Source organism: Solanum dulcamara, chromosome 6 (assembly GCF_947179165.1).
Source record: "Solanum dulcamara chromosome 6, daSolDulc1.2, whole genome shotgun sequence".
Taxonomy (NCBI): Eukaryota; Viridiplantae; Streptophyta; class Magnoliopsida; order Solanales; family Solanaceae; genus Solanum; species Solanum dulcamara.
Genome location: NC_077242.1, coordinates 74887117 through 74907866, shown reverse-complemented (window position 1 = coordinate 74907866; position 20750 = coordinate 74887117). Strand labels below are relative to the sequence as shown.

At 31.1% G+C, this 20750-nt stretch overlaps 2 protein-coding genes, 1 long non-coding RNA gene, 2 other non-coding genes and 1 pseudogene across 10 annotated transcripts; 2 read left to right on the top strand and 4 right to left on the bottom strand.

The window, feature by feature from the left end:
- The first annotated feature begins 623 nt into the window (after positions 1 to 623).
- Positions 624 to 4385, top strand: LOC129891526 (uncharacterized). Of its 2 annotated transcripts, none has more exons than XM_055966911.1 (5): positions 624 to 746; positions 998 to 1110; positions 1348 to 1424; positions 1520 to 1610; positions 4106 to 4385. In XM_055966911.1, exons 2-5 carry the CDS (start codon positions 1091 to 1093, stop codon positions 4134 to 4136), a joined length of 219 nt encoding a protein of 72 aa, XP_055822886.1. In that variant the 5' UTR covers positions 624 to 746; positions 998 to 1090; the 3' UTR covers positions 4137 to 4385. The 2 variants fall into 2 exon arrangements, with proteins under 2 accessions (XP_055822886.1, XP_055822887.1); XM_055966912.1 differs by having other exon boundaries at positions 634 to 742.
- Positions 4386 to 6898: 2513 nt separating this feature from the next.
- LOC129893637 (U6 spliceosomal RNA) lies at positions 6899 to 6988 on the bottom strand (annotated as a pseudogene).
- Positions 6989 to 8447: 1459 nt separating this feature from the next.
- On the top strand, positions 8448 to 8519 carry TRNAG-UCC (transfer RNA glycine (anticodon UCC)). Its single transcript has one exon. It is a non-coding gene; the product is annotated as a tRNA-Gly (tRNA).
- Positions 8520 to 9715: 1196 nt separating this feature from the next.
- LOC129891885 (norbelladine synthase-like) lies at positions 9716 to 11215 on the bottom strand. Its single transcript, XM_055967361.1, has 2 exons — positions 11044 to 11215; positions 9716 to 9993 (listed from the first exon to the last, which is right to left on the bottom strand). Exons 1-2 carry the CDS (start codon positions 11213 to 11215, stop codon positions 9716 to 9718), a joined length of 450 nt encoding a protein of 149 aa, XP_055823336.1.
- A 1894-nt stretch (positions 11216 to 13109) lies between these two features.
- LOC129893633 (U6 spliceosomal RNA) lies at positions 13110 to 13212 on the bottom strand. Its single transcript, XR_008767526.1, has one exon. It is a non-coding gene; the product is annotated as a U6 spliceosomal RNA (small nuclear RNA).
- Positions 13213 to 13742: 530 nt separating this feature from the next.
- LOC129891525 (uncharacterized) lies at positions 13743 to 17728 on the bottom strand. Of its 5 annotated transcripts, none has more exons than XR_008767211.1 (5): positions 17695 to 17724; positions 16561 to 16665; positions 15977 to 16466; positions 15111 to 15207; positions 13743 to 14063 (listed from the first exon to the last, which is right to left on the bottom strand). It is a non-coding gene; the product is annotated as an uncharacterized LOC129891525 (long non-coding RNA). The 5 variants fall into 5 exon arrangements; XR_008767210.1 differs by having other exon boundaries at positions 15977 to 16477; positions 17695 to 17721; XR_008767212.1 differs by having other exon boundaries at positions 15977 to 16058; positions 16532 to 17728.
- Between the last annotated feature and the right edge of the window lie 3022 nt (positions 17729 to 20750).

Sequence of the window (20750 nt, the reverse complement as noted above, 5' to 3'; positions counted from 1 at the left end):
ATTTTCTAAATTTCTTTTATAATTTTTTTAAAAAAATTTCTTACTTCATCTTCCCCCTCTTCAAATAATAATTTATATATTATTTTTATATATATTTTTAAAAAATAATTCTACCCCGCCATACTTAATCCTCTGCTTCCGATTTTTTTTCTCGTTTTGTGTTAGATACATACACATGAGTGAGAAAAATAATTTTTTTAAAAAAATAATTTCATTTTTTTAAAAGATAATTTCTTTTTGGGGGGATAGAAATACTTTAGTTTAAATTTTTAACCAATATTAATAGTTTATTTAATTTTTATCAATATAGAATATTTTAGCCATATGATAAAAAAATTCAAAAAATAGAGAGAGTAGAGAGAGTGTATTACACACTCTACTGATGTGTGTTTCTCAAATTGAGAAGTGATAGTTTAGGTATGAAACTCAAAAAAAAAAGGATAGTTTAGGTGTATTTTTGACACTTATCTCATAAATTATACATAATTTTAATTCTATATATCCCGAAAATATGTATTGACGTATCAAAATCTGATAAAATTTATAATATTATAAATTAAAATATATCTAAATAATTAGATCGTAAATTAGTGATATTTGTATTTATTGAGTCTGGATTCAGCCCATGGTATTCTTAACTAGTTTGATCATATAGATCGACACTTTTCCCCCAAAATAGAAGCAATAGAAATTAGGAGAACTCTTTGAACAAAAACTCTCGTCTTTCTTCTCATACGGCTGGGTAGGTATGCCTTCCTTTCATCAATATTTTTTTCTCATTTTTATGCTTTTTTCTGCAGATTACTTCATATATATGTATGCTGCTCTTCGATCTATCCTTTAAACAGTCTTTTTTAAAATCTAATTTGAGCTCTTTATATGAAATAGGTTTTGAAAATGATTTGATAATTGTAATTCTCTAAAAGATTTCAAGTGATATCATAATTCAAATTGTTGGTTGACAGACTCGTTAGTTGTTTTTTATGTGACTAAACAGAATACAAATTGCTCGCGAAGGACACTGTGGGGCTGGTGACTGCCCATATTAGCATTTCCATTTGTTTAGCTATCTCTTGAATTTCTGTTCTTCATGGATTCAACGTCTGATTCGTAAGTTACTTTGAAAGCTCCATGTCCATTTTATTCGGTATATGAGCTCGTTTTATATGTAATTGGATCAATAGGATATGACAATGTCTTTCTTATAAAATATTGCTCGGACTGTCCAAAAATGCTACTGCAGCTGTTGAGAATTTTGAAGAGTCCGAGCAACATAGTTCTTATTTAAACTTTGTATCTCTTGTGGTTTCTTTTGTGTGTTGAATTTGAGTATTTTTTTTGTTGAAGGCAAGTTATAAGGAGGAGAAACGGACCGGCATTTGAGTATTTGGTTCCACTTATTTATGCACCAGCCCTTCCCCTCAGTAAGTTTTTTGATTTGCTTATGTAATTCATTATACATCATTCTCTGTTATTTATATTTTATAGCTCATTGCATTTGATGTTTTTGGGTTTTCAGTTAGGATAGCGCTGAGGCACAAGCCAGTTCTTAGGGATCGATTGTTCTATGGTGTCTTGGCTGGTGCATTTGCTCATGGAACTTATTTAGTGTATCCTTTATCTCATCCATTTTTAACTATTGCTTATTCTTCTCCCCTCGCCCCCAAATTTTGCGAACTATGTTTTAATACGAGCCTATGGTACATCGAATGAGTTCAAAGGTCCTTGCTCTCATCCCTGTCTTTTCTGTCATTGTTCTGTCTAACTATCCTCTTCCCGAAGCATATTGTCAATGCCCTAACTATTTTTTTTCTTTACCTTTGAAACTGCCACATAGATATCAATTTTAGTTTCAATAGTCTCGATAGGATCCATTTAAGGCCACTCTATCCACTTACTATAAGGTCTACGAAAATTAAAGAAACCTTTTGATGTAAAACTCTATCAAGTACCAAGTTAGCTAAAGGTCTCATATAATAATCCCTAATTCAGGAAAATTTACTTCTGAATAACATTTCCCTGAAGAGAATTTAAGATTATAGCTTCAAGTGCAATGTAAAAACGTTTCATAGGTTGGTGGTATATGATATTTACATGTTAATGCAAGCAAATTTTAGTAGAGAAAGTAATATTGGGAAGTCTATAATGGCAAAAGAACTTCGCTTCCTCCTTTGAAGAAAATACTTCTTGTGAGAAAATCTCTCGATTAGGCTATGCCAACCAAACACCATAAAATGATTAGATGAAGAAACAACTCTATAATACCATATAGAACCTTTGACATATCTATATCCGAGATCGAAGCATCTAATAACCCCTTGTACGATTATTCTAATTCCTTCGTATTTCTGTTATGTTAGTTATTATTATAATAAGAGGAGGTGAAGGAGGATAAATAACTAAGAGCAGTGCTTATCACTATGTCCTGTCATAAAATTGATTTTCAGCTTCGGTTTTAAGATAGAGAGTGGCTGGTTTAAGTTATTGAAAAAGAACATTTGTTAACAATGAAAAAATATTCTTGGTTCTTAGTATCTAAGATTTTTATTTCTAATTTCATATTGTCCATCAATTGCAAGTATGCCTAGCGCAATGAGTTCATTGCTGTAGTTGCATCGATCTGAATGCTGACACCTAAAAATTTCCTTTTGGAAAGTCTGGAAACTGATACCTAAGGATAACAAAGGTGTATCAGAGGAAGTAGAATTTTTGGTTCTTGCTTTTATTGATAGATATCTTAAAAATGTTTGGTACATTATCTTCTTATATTAGACCTTTAGCTATTCAAATCCTATAATTCTTGTTATAAGGTTTTCCCTGTACGTACCATTTACAAAGTCTCTCATGCTAAATCTAATCAAATGCTTTCATAGCTTTCATAATCCTCTTGAATTCCTTTCGGTAAAGCTGAAGGGTACTCATGTTCAGGACATCTCTTAAACTTTAAAAAGTGAGCACCAGGAACTCCTAGCAATTTACCTGTTTAGACTCGGAGCTGTTTACTGTACATAGCTGCTGCACTTTTGCATACCAGAACGTGCAAGTTATTGCTACACACAGAACTAAGCTGTAGAGACTCCAGTATAAAGATAGTGTGGTGATCTTTTTGTTTCTCAAAGGTTCAAGAGATATAATTTATCCTGCAGATTGAGCTTTAATGCATAAGTTTGCTGTGAGACTCGTGAAACAACAACTGTTTGAGATTTATTCGGTTGTTATTAGGTATTCTTTTATCAACTCTTACCCTAGATAATGAGAACTTCATTTTTTATGCTAGAATGCAGAGTTTTTTGAGAAAGTAGAACTTTCATTTGATTATCATGTTTGTATGCTTCCTGACTGCAGCAAACTATTATCAGATGATGATTCTTTGTTTATCTAGAATCGTAGTCTCAAATGGATAGAACGGAAAAAGTACTATAAATAGAATGTAGAATTGTAACATTAAAGTAGATGCATATAAAAATGTTAGAGTGCAGGATCAAAAACACACCTAAAGTACCCGATATTTTGAGTTTCATACCTGAACTATCAGGTGTGTGAGTTTACTACCCAAACTATCACCAAATGTTTATCGAAACACACTAAACTCTCAGTTGTTCACATTTCTTAGTCACCCTTGTACCCAGGGGCAAAGCTAGAAAGAGGGAAGGGTATTCAATTGAATCTCCCCTAGTAGGAATTTTTTCTTATTGTGCACATAGGTTACCGATTTACTTGTGTCTACTAAATCAAGTTTTGTTAACATGAAAATTGGTTTGGAAGTACATTATTGAGCTTATATATGGGGATATTATGAAATATACTTGTGTATTAGAACTGTATCTTGTGTTCTTTTTCTTTCTCCTTCGGCGTGTGCTTGTGTTTTATATGGTCTGTTATTAGGCAATGCAATAATATAATGAATCTACCATATGTCATATATCTATTTTATTTATTCTTTTTTTGAGCTCATGGTCTATCGGAAATAACCGGGTAGGGATAAGGTCTGCATACACTCTACCCTCCCCAAACTTCACTCTGGGAGATTACATTGGGTATGTTGTTGTTTTATTTTCTTTGTTCTGGGTCCGCCATTGTTCGTTTTCCTTAACTGACTGTTCAGTACAGATCTATATGATTCTGAGAGCAAGTGATGGATATTCTGACTTGGAGATATCTCTTCTACAGCAATTTTCCCTCTGCTTAAACAAGATGCAACTTGATATTTTGATGACATTTGTACTACTCTATATGCATGCGACCGTGCTTCTATCCTTTGGTGAGGGGTAGACTAAATACCCATTTAAACATTTTTGCTCTTTGGAATCATTAATTTGTTTGAGAATTTTTGCTGAAACATATGTAGCAATCGTAATCAAAGAATCCCATAGTTCAAGGTTTCATCGACAAGTTTCCTTAAATTCGAATGTTGTACCACATATGCAATGCATTTCTCTATTTTGTTAGTTTGGGTGCACATGACACCTTAGTCGTAACACACTTTTAGGCTGACAAGTTTCTGAAGAAGAGGTGCACATGATACCTTAGACGAATTTCACATTGAAAGGAGAGTGAAGAGCTTTACAAGTCGTATAATTTGATGATGGTGAAATCCCAAGACAAATATGTAATGTCTGTTGGGCAAAAACCAACAATATATACCATAGGTTTGGTCTGTGAGCCATGTGACACAATATTATTGAATACCATTTGCACAAAATTTCTACTACAAGTTAAAAAGATCAGTATGTCACTCATCTATCTACAAGTTTGTGAGGCCTAAATGTTAAGAAGAACAGACTTGAGCTAATCATTCAACATTATTATTTAATATAGGACATCCCTATCTAGAGCTAGTTATAGGGCAACCAGCTAAATTCTACCTAGTGATGTCAAAAGTGAGTAGTGTCATTTTCACATCACACTATTCCAATGATAGATTAACAGGTGGCATTTGAATTGATCACTAGCCCTTGTTGAAAACACAAGGACAGGAATTGAACTCTATAAGGTCGGTAGTTCAATAGTAGAATCACTAATATTTACTTTAAATTTGAGGACAAGAATTTAACTTTATGAGGTTTGATTGTTGATATTATTTAATATCGATGAAGATTTTGTAATAAATTTATTGTTCTATCTATACCATATAATATATGGGTTTATAATGTTGAGATAATTTTATTTCGAACCAAACGATTCGATCCCTAAAAATAATTAATATTGCATATTATTTTATAACATTCTGTTTAACGAGATTAAAAAAATCATCATTAATACTTCATTTCAGGTACGAGATAATCTTTTGTTCTATAGTCCTAAAACTGCTTATAACAAATTGATAAAGATGTCTCAAATGTACTGTTATTATTGCATCTTTTATACAATCATCGTTATATTAGTTGCAAGAGATTAGAAAACACAACTTACTATCTAGTTTTTTGATAAATTATTTATACATATCAAATCAACGATAATATGGATATATGATCTTTATTTCTTTTTAGCTACTAGCTACCTAAATTTGATGTCATCTTTTTGAGCTTCACCTATTGTTATTGCAGCTCAAATTTAGCTAGCTCGTTTGCATACAATAGACTCTTATGATTCAATTATTCATCAACCACGCATAGCAAAATGTTAATACACTGGACTGCCCTTAAAAATTCGTTTTTATGTCATATGAATTAAAACGGATGAAGTAATAATTATGATAATCACTCTCTACCAATCCCAACTCTAAAAAAACAACTTTACGGATCAATTATTAAAAAAATAATTTGATGTACAAAATATCCTGCATTAATGGAGTCCGAAGAAGAATTCGCATCCCTTAACATATTTATGGGTCGATTATGTGACATTATAATATAATATAAATTGGATTCATGTATTAGCTAGACTCTTAAAAATGACAAGCTAATTAAGGAGACAAATAATCTCCATTATTATACTTATTCAAACAACAATGATACCTTGTGGTTTGGAAACAAAACATGACGTTTACATTTAATCATTTTTCTTAAGACTTTAAAAAAAAATCGAAATATTCACACATTTATTAAATTAAACCAAACTTATTTTGTAGTCAATAAGTGAGATATTTAGATCAGATGTGACCATTTTTATAGATAAATGTATTATGAGTTTAAGTTTATAATTAACACTCAATTATTTAAATCAATGCTATTTTGAATATTATGTTGAAGATTTATTAAATGGACGGTGCAGGTTTAGTTCAAAGCTAATCAGAATTTTAATAATTAAGAAAGAAAATGATTGAATTATAGAATTAAGGTTGACTTAAACTTCTGTCAATTGTATCATTTATTATGGAACTATACCAAGTTGGAGTGTTCTATTTAATTATAGACAATCTCTTCATTTTTTGGTGGATAAAATTACTCGATATTTATATTAATGAAAAGTGACAAATACTCTAAAAAATTAGTCGAATTGTACTCAAACTTATATTTATACTCTTTTGGTTTTGTTCATTGACAAACTGACATATATTATTACTAAAAAATGAATAACATAAATAGAACATGGACAATTGCTCACATGAAATTGAAAATAATTTTGAGCATATTGAAATTTATAACAATCCATTGTCACAAAAAGAGGCCAAACTTTGACATTTGACCTAATCTTTCAAGCCAAGATGAGTGTGGTTTGCTCTAGCAGTTGTGCACCTTCACTATTGATTTAGGGTTTGAGTTACGTTGAAGTATAAGTGAAAATACTATTGATCGAGTGGGGCAGGAAAAAAGAAAATCTTCCGAGCCAAAGATTGCACACCCGAAGAATTAGCTCAATACAATCTTTAAAAATATAAGAAAAATGGGCTGATCCGAAGAATTAACTCAATACAATCTTAAAAAATATTTTTAAATGGGCTGATTGGGTTTGAGAAAAAAATTTGGCCCATTTCTCGATTTGTGTGTGTCATCCATGCTAATCTTCTCTGTATCATTCCAATTTTATCGGATGTCCCCAAAGGGACTAACATGTATGCTAATGTTCAGCAATATTAAGAGAACGAAGCTTCTCTATGTAGCCGATGTGGGATAACGAGAGAAAAAAGACACAATGCAACGTTTTATTAGTCACCAAAAATAACACAATACATCACTTGAATGAACAACTATATAAATAAAATATGATAATTCATGAATCCCACTAAAATTAGATTAATTTAATTATTTGATCAAATATAAATTGAATCAAAGATCAAGAAATCCACCTTCAAAAAATAGTAAATCCCTCGAAAATTTAATTTCCTCAAAACAGTTTGTGTAGAAAATCCTAATAGCAAAGATAGCATTCTTCCCTTGCATTTTACCTTGATTTCCTCAAAACATTCTGTGTTTGAAAATTCAATCGCATTAGTGACAGTTCCAAAATTTGAAATTTATGAATTTTCGAATAAATATTGGGAAAAAAAAACAAGAAAAGTCCATTTACTTTTATAGTATTTCAAAATGTGTTCTGACTCTCTCTATTCATTTTTTTTAATAAAAAAAGTTCTATATTTCAAATCCAATACACCTATATGACACTCCTATCAACATAAACAATAAACAAAATTACTTTATTCATGACCAGAAATAATACAATACACACAATCTAGAAAGAGCAATAACAACAAAGTAAAAAGGAAAACAACATAAATTATGAAAGATCCAATAATAATAATAATAAAAAGATTATTTCTCAAGATAATCAACAGAAGCTTTCATGAGGGCAACTAAGACTTGGAACTTTAGTCTCAAAATCAGTTGTAAGTTTGATGATGCTTGAATGTTCATCATTCTCTAAAATTTCCCACTTGATCAAAAACAATTTGAATCCAAGATCAAGAAATCCACCTTCAACAATCTCTACTTCCTTCACTCTTTTTTCATCACCCACTAACACATATTTCTCTTTGTATGTAGCATTTCCAACTAAACCTAACATATTAGAAGAATTGACCATTTAATTTAGGTAAAAATTTACTTGTGATGGTGTTTAACGGTAGAGGTATATGTGACCTATTTTTATTAAGGTAGGGATATATGTGAGCCACGTTTATAACAAGAGTTATATCAGCTCTAAATTAAATGACAAAGTTGAGGGGTATATCGGGCCATTTTTCCAATATTTAATATTGTGTTTTGCACTAGATACCATATGATGTGTCGATGTGTCACTCAGTGGTCAGTGAACTGAATTGCAAATCATAAGATATTAGATTTAAATATCAGCGAAAGCAAAAACATTAGGTGGTTTCTTCACATCTGTTCAAGTCTTGATGAACTAAGTTATCTAATACTGATGTTGGTAGGAGATAGTTAGTATCCCAGAGGTACGTGCAAGTGGGACTAGACACACATATATAAACATGTGTGTTCTTGATATTGTCATGTCTATGATCAAATGCTTGTTATGACGACAAACTCTTAACAAACAATCACAAGAAGGCGTTTGTAGTCCAACGGTTAGGATAATTGCCTTCCAAGCAATAGACCCGGGTTCGACTCCCGGCAGACGCAATTTGTTTTTTAAAAGTTTTGCACTCCTATTCGAGGTCAAGTTTGATATTTTTTAGTGTCATGTCTGACCTTGATCCAAAAGGAGATTGGCTGTGATGGGAAGCTCGGGCCTCGAGAATCAATATACTTTATGAGAGAGCATTCCTTGGAGAAATTACATGCCCTTCCCTCGAATTATGGGGAGTCAATTCACGACTTAGCTCTGACTTATAAGCTATTTTCAACTTATAAATTGTTTAAAATAAATTCATCTAAAGAAACTCAATTATTTATTGAGGCTTATTTTAAGCACAAAATGACTTTAACTTGATCAGTCAAACACTCAAAAAAAGCTGAAAACAGCTTATAAGCAACTTATAAGCCAATTCAAACGGTCTCTATATCTACATATTGTAAGGGACGGGGATTGAGAAATTTTTTTGGACCACTTCTCGATATGTGTGTGTCATCTTTGCATAGGAGCCTTACTAACTCTCTGTATCATTTTAATTTTATCGATGGGACAAACATGCATGTTAATGTGGATATATTGTATTTGATGTTGAAAGCGCTATATATTATTTTTCTTCACTTTTACTTGTCATATTTGAATTTGGTACATTCATTAAGAAAAAAATAATTGTCATGGTTATTTTACCACACTATCTCTATCTATTAATTGATGGTTAGTATTAAGTCTTGAAAAATGATTTGAAATAAGTAATTAATGCCAAGAATAAAACATGAAAAATCATAAATATTGTTTTTTAAAAGTTAGGCTAACTTAATTAGGTTAAATACATATCCCAAATTGAACAATGAAAAAGCTTATCAAACTATTAATTTTTTAAAAAATATTTATGGTTTTGTTTGGTAAAAAAGCTATAAGAAATATAAATCAAAATTTGGTATTAGCTAGGTGGATTGGAATATGATACAATATTCCCTATAATATTTGCCCTATCATGGCCCAATTTATCTCAACATAACCCACTTATTATTAACTCGGCTCATTTTGATACAGTTAAACTCAAACTGCACCACCTTTTGACACCCTTATCAACATAAACAAATGAACTTATTTTGCTTTATTCATGACCAAAAATAATAACATCCAATAATAAGTCAACACATAACTAGACCAAAGAGCAATAACAACAAAGTAAAAAAGGAAAACAATATAAACTATGAAAAATACAATAATAATAATAAAAAGATTATTTCTTAAGATAATCAGCAGAAGCTTTCATGATGGCAACTAAGGCTTGGAAGTTGCCAATAGTATGATGAATTTTTTCAACATCTTTAGTCTCAAAATTAGTTGTAAGTTTGATGATGCTTGAATTCTCATCATTCTCTATAATTTCAAATTTAATTCCATAGAAATTGAATCCAAGATCAAGAAATCCACCTTCAACAATCTCTATTTCCTTCACTCTTTTTTCATCATCCACTAACACATATTTCTCTTTGTACGGTGCATTTCCAGGTAAACCTAACATATTAGAAGAATTGACAATTTAATTTAGGTAAAAATATTTACTCGTGCCGGTATTTGCACCAAACTAAGATTTCTAGAATACTGGTGCACTACTAAAGAAAGGAGAAAAAAAATAAGTAATTCTATTGATATTAAGAGCATGTAAGTTGCTTATAAATTACTTATAAGCTGTTTTCAACTTTTTTGATTGTTTGACTGACCAACATAAAGTCATTTTGAGCTTAAAATAAGCCCCAATAAATAATTGGATTTCTTTGGATGACTTATTTTAAGCAGCTTATAAGTTGAAAACATCTTATAAGTCAAAAAAAATAAGTTGGACTGCACCTACTTTTTTTTTTAAAACTTATAAAGAGTTTTCAACTTATACGTTACTTAAAATAAGTCAATTCGAACATACTCTGACTCAACTTTCAACCAAATGATCAATTCTATAAAATGTGTACATAAGATATCTAATTTGACGAAAAGACCATGGGTTCATGTGCACCGTAATTTTGACATGACTACCCCCACCCCCACCCCCCAATTCTTTGCATAGACGGTTTCGTCATTTAACCATGGTTAGGTGGTATACTCCCTCCTTTAGTTGGGCATATATTTACAGTTTGGAGAATCAAAGATGTTCTTGACAGCACTATTTAATTAATTTTTTTTCAAATATTTTGAAATACCCACTACTTTGATTTGATAGTAAAGAATCTATGTTTGACTTCACACGGAAAATTAAGTATTTTGACTCGTGTATTCTAATCCCTCGGGAATAAGTATTCTTACTTCAAATTTTCATTATTAAATTTAAATTATATTTTGATACGATAAATATCGAGTGTGGATATGTATTTATTGTAGATGTCGCCTATGAACATGGGAAGGGAAAAAAAATGGTGGACTATAGGATTTGTAATTTTCACCTCCCTAATATACTTAGGATAGTTAAACAATAATTATGTATATGTAATACGTATATCTTGTATTTATTGATTTGATATAAATACTAGATTATGCAAATAAATTTTTAAAGTAAATTAAATAGTAACTTACTAACTTTCAGAAGTGAACCAGCTCCACCATTGCCTTCAATCAACTCAACTTTTTCAACAATGTGTGGGAGTTTTTTAACGAGAAAATTTGCCATTTTAAAAGTACCATAGAGATTCCAAACTTCACTTGCTGGTACATTTATTTGTATATGCTCTGAAAATTTTCCCAACATTTTCTTTTTTTTTTTAAGAATATATTATCTTGTATTATTCTTTAAATGAACTATTTAGTCAGCAAGTATATATGTAGGTTGATAAGATCAATTTCAACCTGAAGTTGTTGAACATATCAATGATGGGCCGGCCTTTATTTATCTTTTTACATAAATTTCATAATGTTAAAGAGTGAGCTAATTACATTATTTTCTACTCTTTTTTAAATTTCAAAAATTCCTTAAAATTTATGAATTTTGGATACATCATCGAATTTCCGGATACATCAACAGACATCCGAATACATAGATGAAAGATATATCAGAAAAGGGATAGGACACCCGGATACATATAGGTGAGGGATGTATCCGAGAAGGGAGGGATGTATTCAAGAGAGGGATAAGAATGTATCAGCGAGAGGGAGTGATGTATCCGGTAGGAGATAGAAATAATAAAAAAGATATGTATTTTGGTAATTTTTTGCATTTTTCAATAGGTTCTTAAGTAGCGAGATCAATGCCCCTTTTTTGTAAAAAAAAATAGCAGTTTTATATTTTAAAAAAATTATAAATAGTATTTTATATCAAAACATAGTATACATATGCTCTTTCAAAATGTCGCATACACATTGTAGTATGCTATATATATATATATACTGAGATCATAACACAATAAAATGCAATTATGAAATATTATCAATTACATTAAATAATATTTTCTTTACTTAATTTTACGAAAATATTATCTTTTTTTTATTTTCTTTAAATGATTATTTAGTTAATAACAAGTATATAAGTTGATAGTTTCAACCACAAATTTGTTGAACATATCAATAACGGACTGCCCTTCATATTTCAATTGGTTAACACGATGTATACCTCGATTATATCTCCATTTGTTGTATCATTTTTGCGCAGGGGCATTGGTATTGGTTAAGAATTTTTTTTGGACTATTCCTTAATTTGTATCGTGTGCCGTCCTTATATAGCGACCATGCTTATGATATAGCTGTCTATCAAAATAATAGTATATCTTATATATTCATTTCCTCTTTCCTAAATTCAGGTAAGCAAGAAAAAATATAATAGAAGTTCCAAAGCTTTAATTTCCAACACAAAATCTTTTTTTGTCTTCAAATTTTAACACTTTATTCAGTTAATAAATTATTTATATATTTGACATGCATGTAAATTGTCATATAATTAGCCACAAAAAAGAAAATGAAACGTTTTTCATTTGACCTTAATCTTCCAAGGCCCAAAGCAGCACACTAAATTAACTATAAGCTCATTATACACTTGAAAAAATAAAATTTAGCAATAGAGTAATCAATGCTAAGAAAAAATAATTTAAGAAATGGAGAAAAACTGATCAAGTAGAGATGGAAGGCTGATACACATATATATCAAATGCTCGTACGGAAAAGTTGACTCCTAGATCTAGAATAAAATTGCTCTGAGAGATTCTTTTTTTCTCGTTCATTCAGGGAACGCAAATATACTTTATCGGATGATATTTAAAGATGTAAACCTATTAGACAGTGATAATCATTCCGATCTTGAGAGAAGTGATGATGATTATCAAGAACCAAAAAGATTGAACTGAGGAAATTAAAGTCCTATGAGTTACTGTGATAATAACACAAGTGCCCTTTTTCAGGATATTAGACTTTTCATGGTAGTTCTAAGAGACGGGATAGGTTGAAAAAACAGTATTTGGGATATTAGACTTTTCATGTTAGTTCTAAGAGACGGGATAGGTTGAAAAAACAGTATTTGGTCGAGAAAAAAATTTGACTTTTCATGGTAGTTCTAAGAGACGGGATAGGTTGAAAAAACAGTATTTGGGATATTAGACTTTTCATGTTAGTTCTAAGAGACGGGATAGGTTGAAAAAACAGTATTTGGTCGAGAAAAAAATTTGGACCATTTCTCGATTTGTGCGTGTCATCCTTGCGCAGGGGCCATGCTAATCTTCTCTGTATCGTTCCAATTTTATCGGATGTCCCCGAAGGGACGAACATGCATGCTAATGTTCAGCCATATTAAGAGAACGAAGCTTCTCTATGTAGCCGATGAGGGAGAATTAGCTTATTCTGTCTTTTTTCCCCTTGCATGGGCCTGGGCATCTGAACAAAGCCCAGCTGTGTATGGACTTAACCTTAATGGGCCGCCCTTCTTATTTCACTTGATTGAACAAACTATTATGATATAGCCGCTCATCAAAATAATATATATATATATATATATATATGTTGTTCAACAAAGCATTTTCGAAATTCTAATTTCTATTGTTCAACGTCGTAGAGGGAGAGTTTGATTTTTTTTTGTTTCGTCTCAAGTATGTGTGCCTCTCGAATTTACCTCATTCTGATTTGCAATGCATTACAACACCAAATTTTAAATCTAAAAAACTACTATTCTTTTTCTTTTTTGTTTGAGCTATGACTCTTTTTAATTTACAAGAAAATGTCACATAAACTAAAATGATAGATTTGTCCGTTCGAAAAATTTATTGGCAACATATTATGCATGCTTGCCCTAAGTGTATCCCAACTGCAACCATATTCTTGAAATTGAGCCCTCTGACTATTTTCGTACAACTTGATGAATTACCTCAACAAATGATGAACTGAATACAACAAATTAAAATCGACTATATAGATCATCCTAGTTCATGTTGCTCTATTTAAGCTCGTAATTAATACTACTGTTTGAATCGGGTTGAACATGATCCCGTGGTGGCACACCCAATGAGGCACTTCAGTTTCCATGCTTTTTTATTTTGATTTACCATCAGTGTCAGGTACGCGCATGAGGCTGGATAAAAATTGGATTCACGCTTTACACAGCTCATTTCCATGCTGATCTGAGGGTCAATAGGAAGATTTGACAAAAAAAGAAATCAGCATCATTGTAGTAATCAGAAACTCCAACAAAAGAATGGAAAATATTAAATTACCAAATGAAATTTGAAAAAAAAAACCCAGCATTTTTCAATCATAAATCAAATATAAATTCAACTTACAACAATGCCATTGCATATGAAAAGTTTGAAATATGGAATTTTGCTTTTGGATCAAACATATAGGTTTGAGGTATTTAGTTAAGTCTACTCATATAGACGGATCTAAGAATTGAATTTTATGCGTTCAAAATATCACTAAACCCACTGATCATATGAGCTACCCGTTCAAAATTTAATAATATGTACCAATCTAGTAGATTTCTTAACACATATACTGGGTTTGATAAAAAAAGCTATCGAGTTTGGTCAAACTCGTAGCTTCTACAAATGGCACTTATAAAAGTGCAACCGTCAAAAAGGTATCATCCAAATAGTATGTAACTTTAATTTCTGATAAATTAATGGGACTTGATCGAAAAGTGTTCTTGCCTTCTATCATTAGCTCTGGTGTTATAGTCACCTTTCAATTACACCGATCATACGTACCAATCTCTAGTGTCATAGTTTCATAATAATTCAACAAATCTTTCACGTGATTTCATTCCAATTGAGCTGACATTTTTTATATTGGATCCTTAACAATTTTCGAGAGGATATTGGTTATTGGGGCGCCGGGATGTCTAGAAAGCCCTTTTTATGACCAAAAAGAAAAAGAATGGAAATACCAGCTATCAGAATCAAACCAATGACCATCGCATTATAAAGACGATGTTCTAACCTCTAAGAGCTACGCTCCCCTCCCCTAAAACACAGTAAAATATAGAAATGTCATGGTCAAAGTTCAGGCTAACAAAAAATTTCAATTTTCTATTTCTCACAAATAAGTAATAGGTGATAAAAGTTCCAACAATTTCAATCGGAGCAATGGAAGTTGGTTCAATCCACGACAACAATAACAAAGCACTCCCACAAATGGGGTCTACGGAGGGTGGAGCGTATAGAACTTACCCTACCTTACGGAGGTAGAGAGACTGTTTCTGAAAGACTGCAGCCCGGTTCAATCCATAATAGGGATGTAGATGTTGCACTCAAATTCAGGTGTCAACTGAAAAAAGAAAATAGAAGTAAAGTGGATGCTATGAAAATAAATCGACAGTTTAATAAACAAAAAAATTCAGCTTATAAATTGTTAAGGCAACAAATGATAAACACCACACAACTATTTTGGTTTCGCGCCCCATTTTAGAACCATACTCCAATTATTCGCGTCTTAGCATCCAACATCGGTTGAGAAGGTAAGTTGTCGTCTTGTTATATGATCTTATAAGATAATTAACTCATGAGCTACCTTTGGAGTTGAATTAGATCCGTGATTCATTTTCTTAACAATACCAAGGATTTCAATAGACGCCCCCAACTAGCTGCTATTCTAGGGGTGACATTTAGCTGACTGATGAAACGTACAATTATTATACCAAAATTGACGAGACACATAAATGTTTACATTGTTCTTGACAACAAATGGTCAGATATTTTTATCATCTGATCATCAGATTCACCGAAGTGAAAGAAACTAAATGAATTATCATGAAATCAGGCATTTCAAGTTAAGAAAATCAAGCAAAATGGTGTAAAATTACATTTCAAGTTCCATAAAAACGTCACATACCCAAAAGATATATTGTCCTATACTTATAATGCGATGATTATATTGCTCTACCAATACCTAAACATTAGATATGTCATTATATCTTCAGACTACAAGCCCGATATTTTTCTCATAGATTCAAATCACTATGTGGGAGAAAAGCAAAAAACGGTTGCACCTCAGGTTTATCATATCAAAAAGTTAATATATATATAACCAGCATAACCTCATGCATTCGGCTCTAGCTGCCTTTCTTCATATCGTTAATATGAAATGCTCGACATCCCCCAACAGTTCATCTTGAAATTCTGCAATACACAAGCAAGAGATGCTCAGTTAACAAAATATTTGGGCAGGGATTACAACAACAACAACAATTATGCATCAATCTCAAACAAGTCTGTCGGAAATCATCTTCAATCTTCGATTCCTAGTTTGCTGATTCGAGAACAAGCTCACTTTCGTTCGCTTCCTGCTGCATCGTCAATAGTCAACAGCTCTCTGGGCCTCAACACATTTCTTGTCTTACCTCCATTGACAAAGAGAATGAGTGAGGTTGCCTTCTTAACTGGACAGCCGTTAGGTTACTACGGATCTTGGACTCTATTTGCCTTGTCACACCACTACATAGTGTGGTTGGCAGAAAAAAGAGCTTATCCAACGAGTACGATCAAGGTCCCAATATCTTCAGTATTCTTCTTCAATATCTTGCTAACCTAAAGTGCAACTAGCAAAGATGGCAACCAAAGTTATGTACAGGATGACACTAGAATTGACTAACATTATTCAGAGATATAACAAATATCCCACTTGTATTGCTTCCAGTACTCGAAACGTTTTTTTGATTCCTTAGTTTTGTAGAGAAAAATCATTGCTAGCTCTCCATCTTCAGTAAAAAGTCATAGTTGTCTAATTCTGCAACAACAACAATTGATGAATTGAACTTTAGTACCGAATAAATTGAGGTCGACTACATAAGTCCTCACTAACCATATTCCCCATACACAATCTATATATACTAGCAACATAAGAATCTCAATCCAAGAAGATTGAATAGACGTAAAAGGACTCCTCAAGTTGGAATATATAGATGTATCATGTCCAAAATATGAATGAGGGATCGCACCGCCTAATGGCGTAACTTTAATCTATATATCATGTCCAAATATAGTGTTCAAACACTATTCCTTTCACCAAGTTGCTATGCTAAATACACTAAGTCCTCAAAAAACTGTTTATTTAACATGTTCCCCAATAGATTGGTAGTGAACAAACAACTTTACTATCACAAGCTATAGTAACACCATTGTTGTTACTGTTCTCTTCTCCGTCAATTATTTGAAGCATGGATTTTTCACTACAGTATTTCCTTTCCATGTACTTGATTTTGATATATATATATATATATTACTTGAGTTGGGATCTAACAGAAGCAATCTCACTACCTTACTTGCTAATAAAGAAAACCATACGACAACATCAACAATGTCTCAATCCCCATATAAATTGGGATCAACTATATGAATCATGCTTTATGTAAGTTAATCTTAGTCCAACATAATATTAAAACAAAAATAAAAAGTACAAGAAGTTGAGATATTTTCTATATTTTTCTACTATAATATAAATCACAGACAAGACTAAAAGACTCCAAGAAAACTAAACATTGAATCTAGTATTAACATTCTAATAACATGACCAAAACTTAATCCCAACTAATTGGGAACTAATTGGTATTTTCTACATTGATCTTTTTCTTCCAATATGTCTGCCTTAATTACACGGAGAAGATCACCAGATTTGTCTGCCTTAATTACACGGAGAAGATCACCAGATTTCACTATTCACAGCCGAATTTATTCCAATTCCAAGAGCTCGAATTACAAGATATTGCAGATCTTTCAAGAGAACAAGAAAAAAATGAAAAATAATAAATCAAATTACCTTGCTAAGCAAATTAAGCTCCCCCCCCCCCCCCCCGCCCTTAAAAAAATGCTTGATGTTTCCACCATCAGGCAATAATTGTCTGTCAAAAAGAGTTAGAATATCTAAGTATAATTTCAAGGAAGGGCTGCACATAACATAGAACAAATATAACTCTTTAAACAATAAATCAAATTCATTTTTGTGAAAATAAAAGCTCATTATTGATGTATATCTCCCTAGAAAAGGAAACAAAAATCTGCCTAATTTAAGAGTTATATTCAAAGTTCTAATTCTTTATACAAAATTTCTTCCAAACCCTCAACAATGAACCAAAAAACATATATATCATCAGCTAAAAAATTCGCCTTGTCAAGAAAACCTACATAAAATATTACAACAACCCAAATAAATTTATCCAAATCCCCTCTTACTCAAAACAAAAAAATAGGGAATCCCCAAGATTCATCAACTCAAATAAATATTCTGAAGGAATTAATACAATTATTCCATATCACAAAAATATACAGAAGCAAGAAATTAAATCAAGATTGTTAATTAAGAGCAATAACAACAACATATTCACTGTTATAATTCCACAAGTAGGGTCTACGACTTAGGGAAAGTAGGTTATACTCGTACCTTACATAGAGAGATTGTTTTCGACAAAAACTCTGCTCAAAAATTGTAATGAGAAAAATCAAGAAATAGATCAATGAAGTTATAATACATGATAAAAAGGGGGGGAAAAACAAGTTTGTTTTCTGTTGGATCTAGAAAAGTGATTAATTTCTAGATTTTTGCAAAAAAAAAAAAAAAAAACTGTTAAGAGACAGAACAGTAAGAGGAGTACCTCCCAAATCTACAATTGTCCTCTTCACCTCAGAAATGTAATTAAAAGTACATGAAAAGACACGCTTAGTACAATGTTTAATTAGGTAATTATTAAAAGGAACAGAGATTTAAATAAACTTCACCTTCTTTTTGTCTAATCTCAAAACATACCAACAACAATCTAATGTAACAAGAAAAATTAAGAAAAAAAATACAAAATTGGAAGGAATAACAACAATGAAATAATACGAAATAGAGATACTATTAGAAATAAAGTTTTTTTTCATGGCGAATTAGCCAGAAATTTATACTATAAAACACCATTCTACTTATTTCAGCTTACTAAGAAAATGTTGAAAAATATCTTCTCACAAAAATAATGAAAAACTTCGTATGAAAATATTACTTTTATTTTCATACTGATTCAACTAAATTATTTGTGTGAATAGCCGATGAATACTTTTTGTGGGATTTTGTAATAGCGAGGGCAGTACACAACATACAAATGAAAGGACAGTAACAACAACAAACTAATGCGATAACTGAAGCATAGAGAAAAATAATATAACAAACGAAACATGAAAACAATAAATAATAATTCAAATCGAAGAACAAAAAACTATGAGAATAATGTTAATACTATTAAAATGCATAATGAAACAAAAACATGTCTATACTGTTTTTGAGTGACAATTTTATTGAGGTGCAAGATAGTAGCAAAACCTTAATTTTCACAAATAGAAATTTAAAATATGAAAAAATAAACACATAAAAAATTTCAAAGAAATTTAGCATTTATTATATATTATATAAAATAAATAAAAAATCAGTTCAATTGAAACCTCAACCCTACTCCACCCCTGATGCAAGGTGTCTGCAAGGTTTCACATAGAGATAAAGAATGGGAGATTTTCAAGAAGTTTTATTTGTAAGTGTGTTGAAATGTCATGTCCATCGGTCTATCCAAGTATTAGTAACTTTTTTTCTTTAGACAGATGTTAGATTAACACAAGAAAAGAATGAAATGAACATTAAAGTATAAAAGATCTTACATTTATGCTGCTTCAACAAGTGTTAAGGTAAACTGTTGGTAACCAAGACAGAATTTTTACTAAATGAAATCTATCTAAATTAATCCAAATTCTTTTCATCTCTATAACTCTGACTTCTGTTGTAAGTGGTGGAAGCGAAAAAATGGAGGGGAATTAAGCATAAAGAGAGATGACAGAAAGAGAAGTGAGCACACGCAAATGACAATTGTATAAATATTTATACAATTTGCCTGCGTGTGCTCACTCTCTTCTGTCAGTCTTGATTCTCTCTGTCCCTTCCTTCCCCTCCTCTCTTTGCTTCCACGAAAAAAATCCTTCACTTTATAGTCAGATCTGAAATCAAAGACAATCCCAATTATAAGAAAAGGGGGAAAAAACACAAACCCTAAAACCATCTTCCAAAGAAATTAAATCAACAAATTCAATAGTAAGTTCAACGAATTCTGTCGAATTCATTGACCTTACTAAATACATTAAATATACGTTTCAAAACGTACTCTCTTGACTCATAACTCACAAAAAAAAAAACATTTCTTATGAATATCTCTCAATTGTGATGAACAAAACCACATCCTATGTAGTAGTAGTAGCAATATATATATATATATATATAAAAAAAAAATCCCTCAATATGTTTTTTTTTTACCCCATGCAGTAGGGAGGACATGTACATAAACCCCATTAAAGAAACTTATGGGGTTAACTATGTCATGTGGGCAGTAGTACAATAAATGACTTGTTTTTTCCCACCACTAGTTGACTAATTGTGTTTGGTTATTTCTCACCGACAAAACATATACGTCATCGATCCCATTTTAATTGTAATGTTATGCTTTTTAAAAGTCAATTGAACTAATTTTTAAAGTTAAATCATATTACTTTAACTTAATATTATAAAGTAAAAAATTAGATATTCAAAAGCTATATGAAAAGTTCTATAAGTTACAATTTTTTTATATCAATATGATAAAAAGAATATATCTTAAAATGTTAATCAAAATTCATGAAGTTTGACTCCCAAAAAATAAATAATGACAACTAAAATGGGTCGGAGGGAGTACTATAATACAAATATATAGACTATTTTCTTCGTTTCAATTTATTTGATCTAACACAATTTTTTTAAAAAAAATTAATAATTAAATCTTATAATTTTAAATTTTAAATAGATAAAATTAAAAAATACAAATC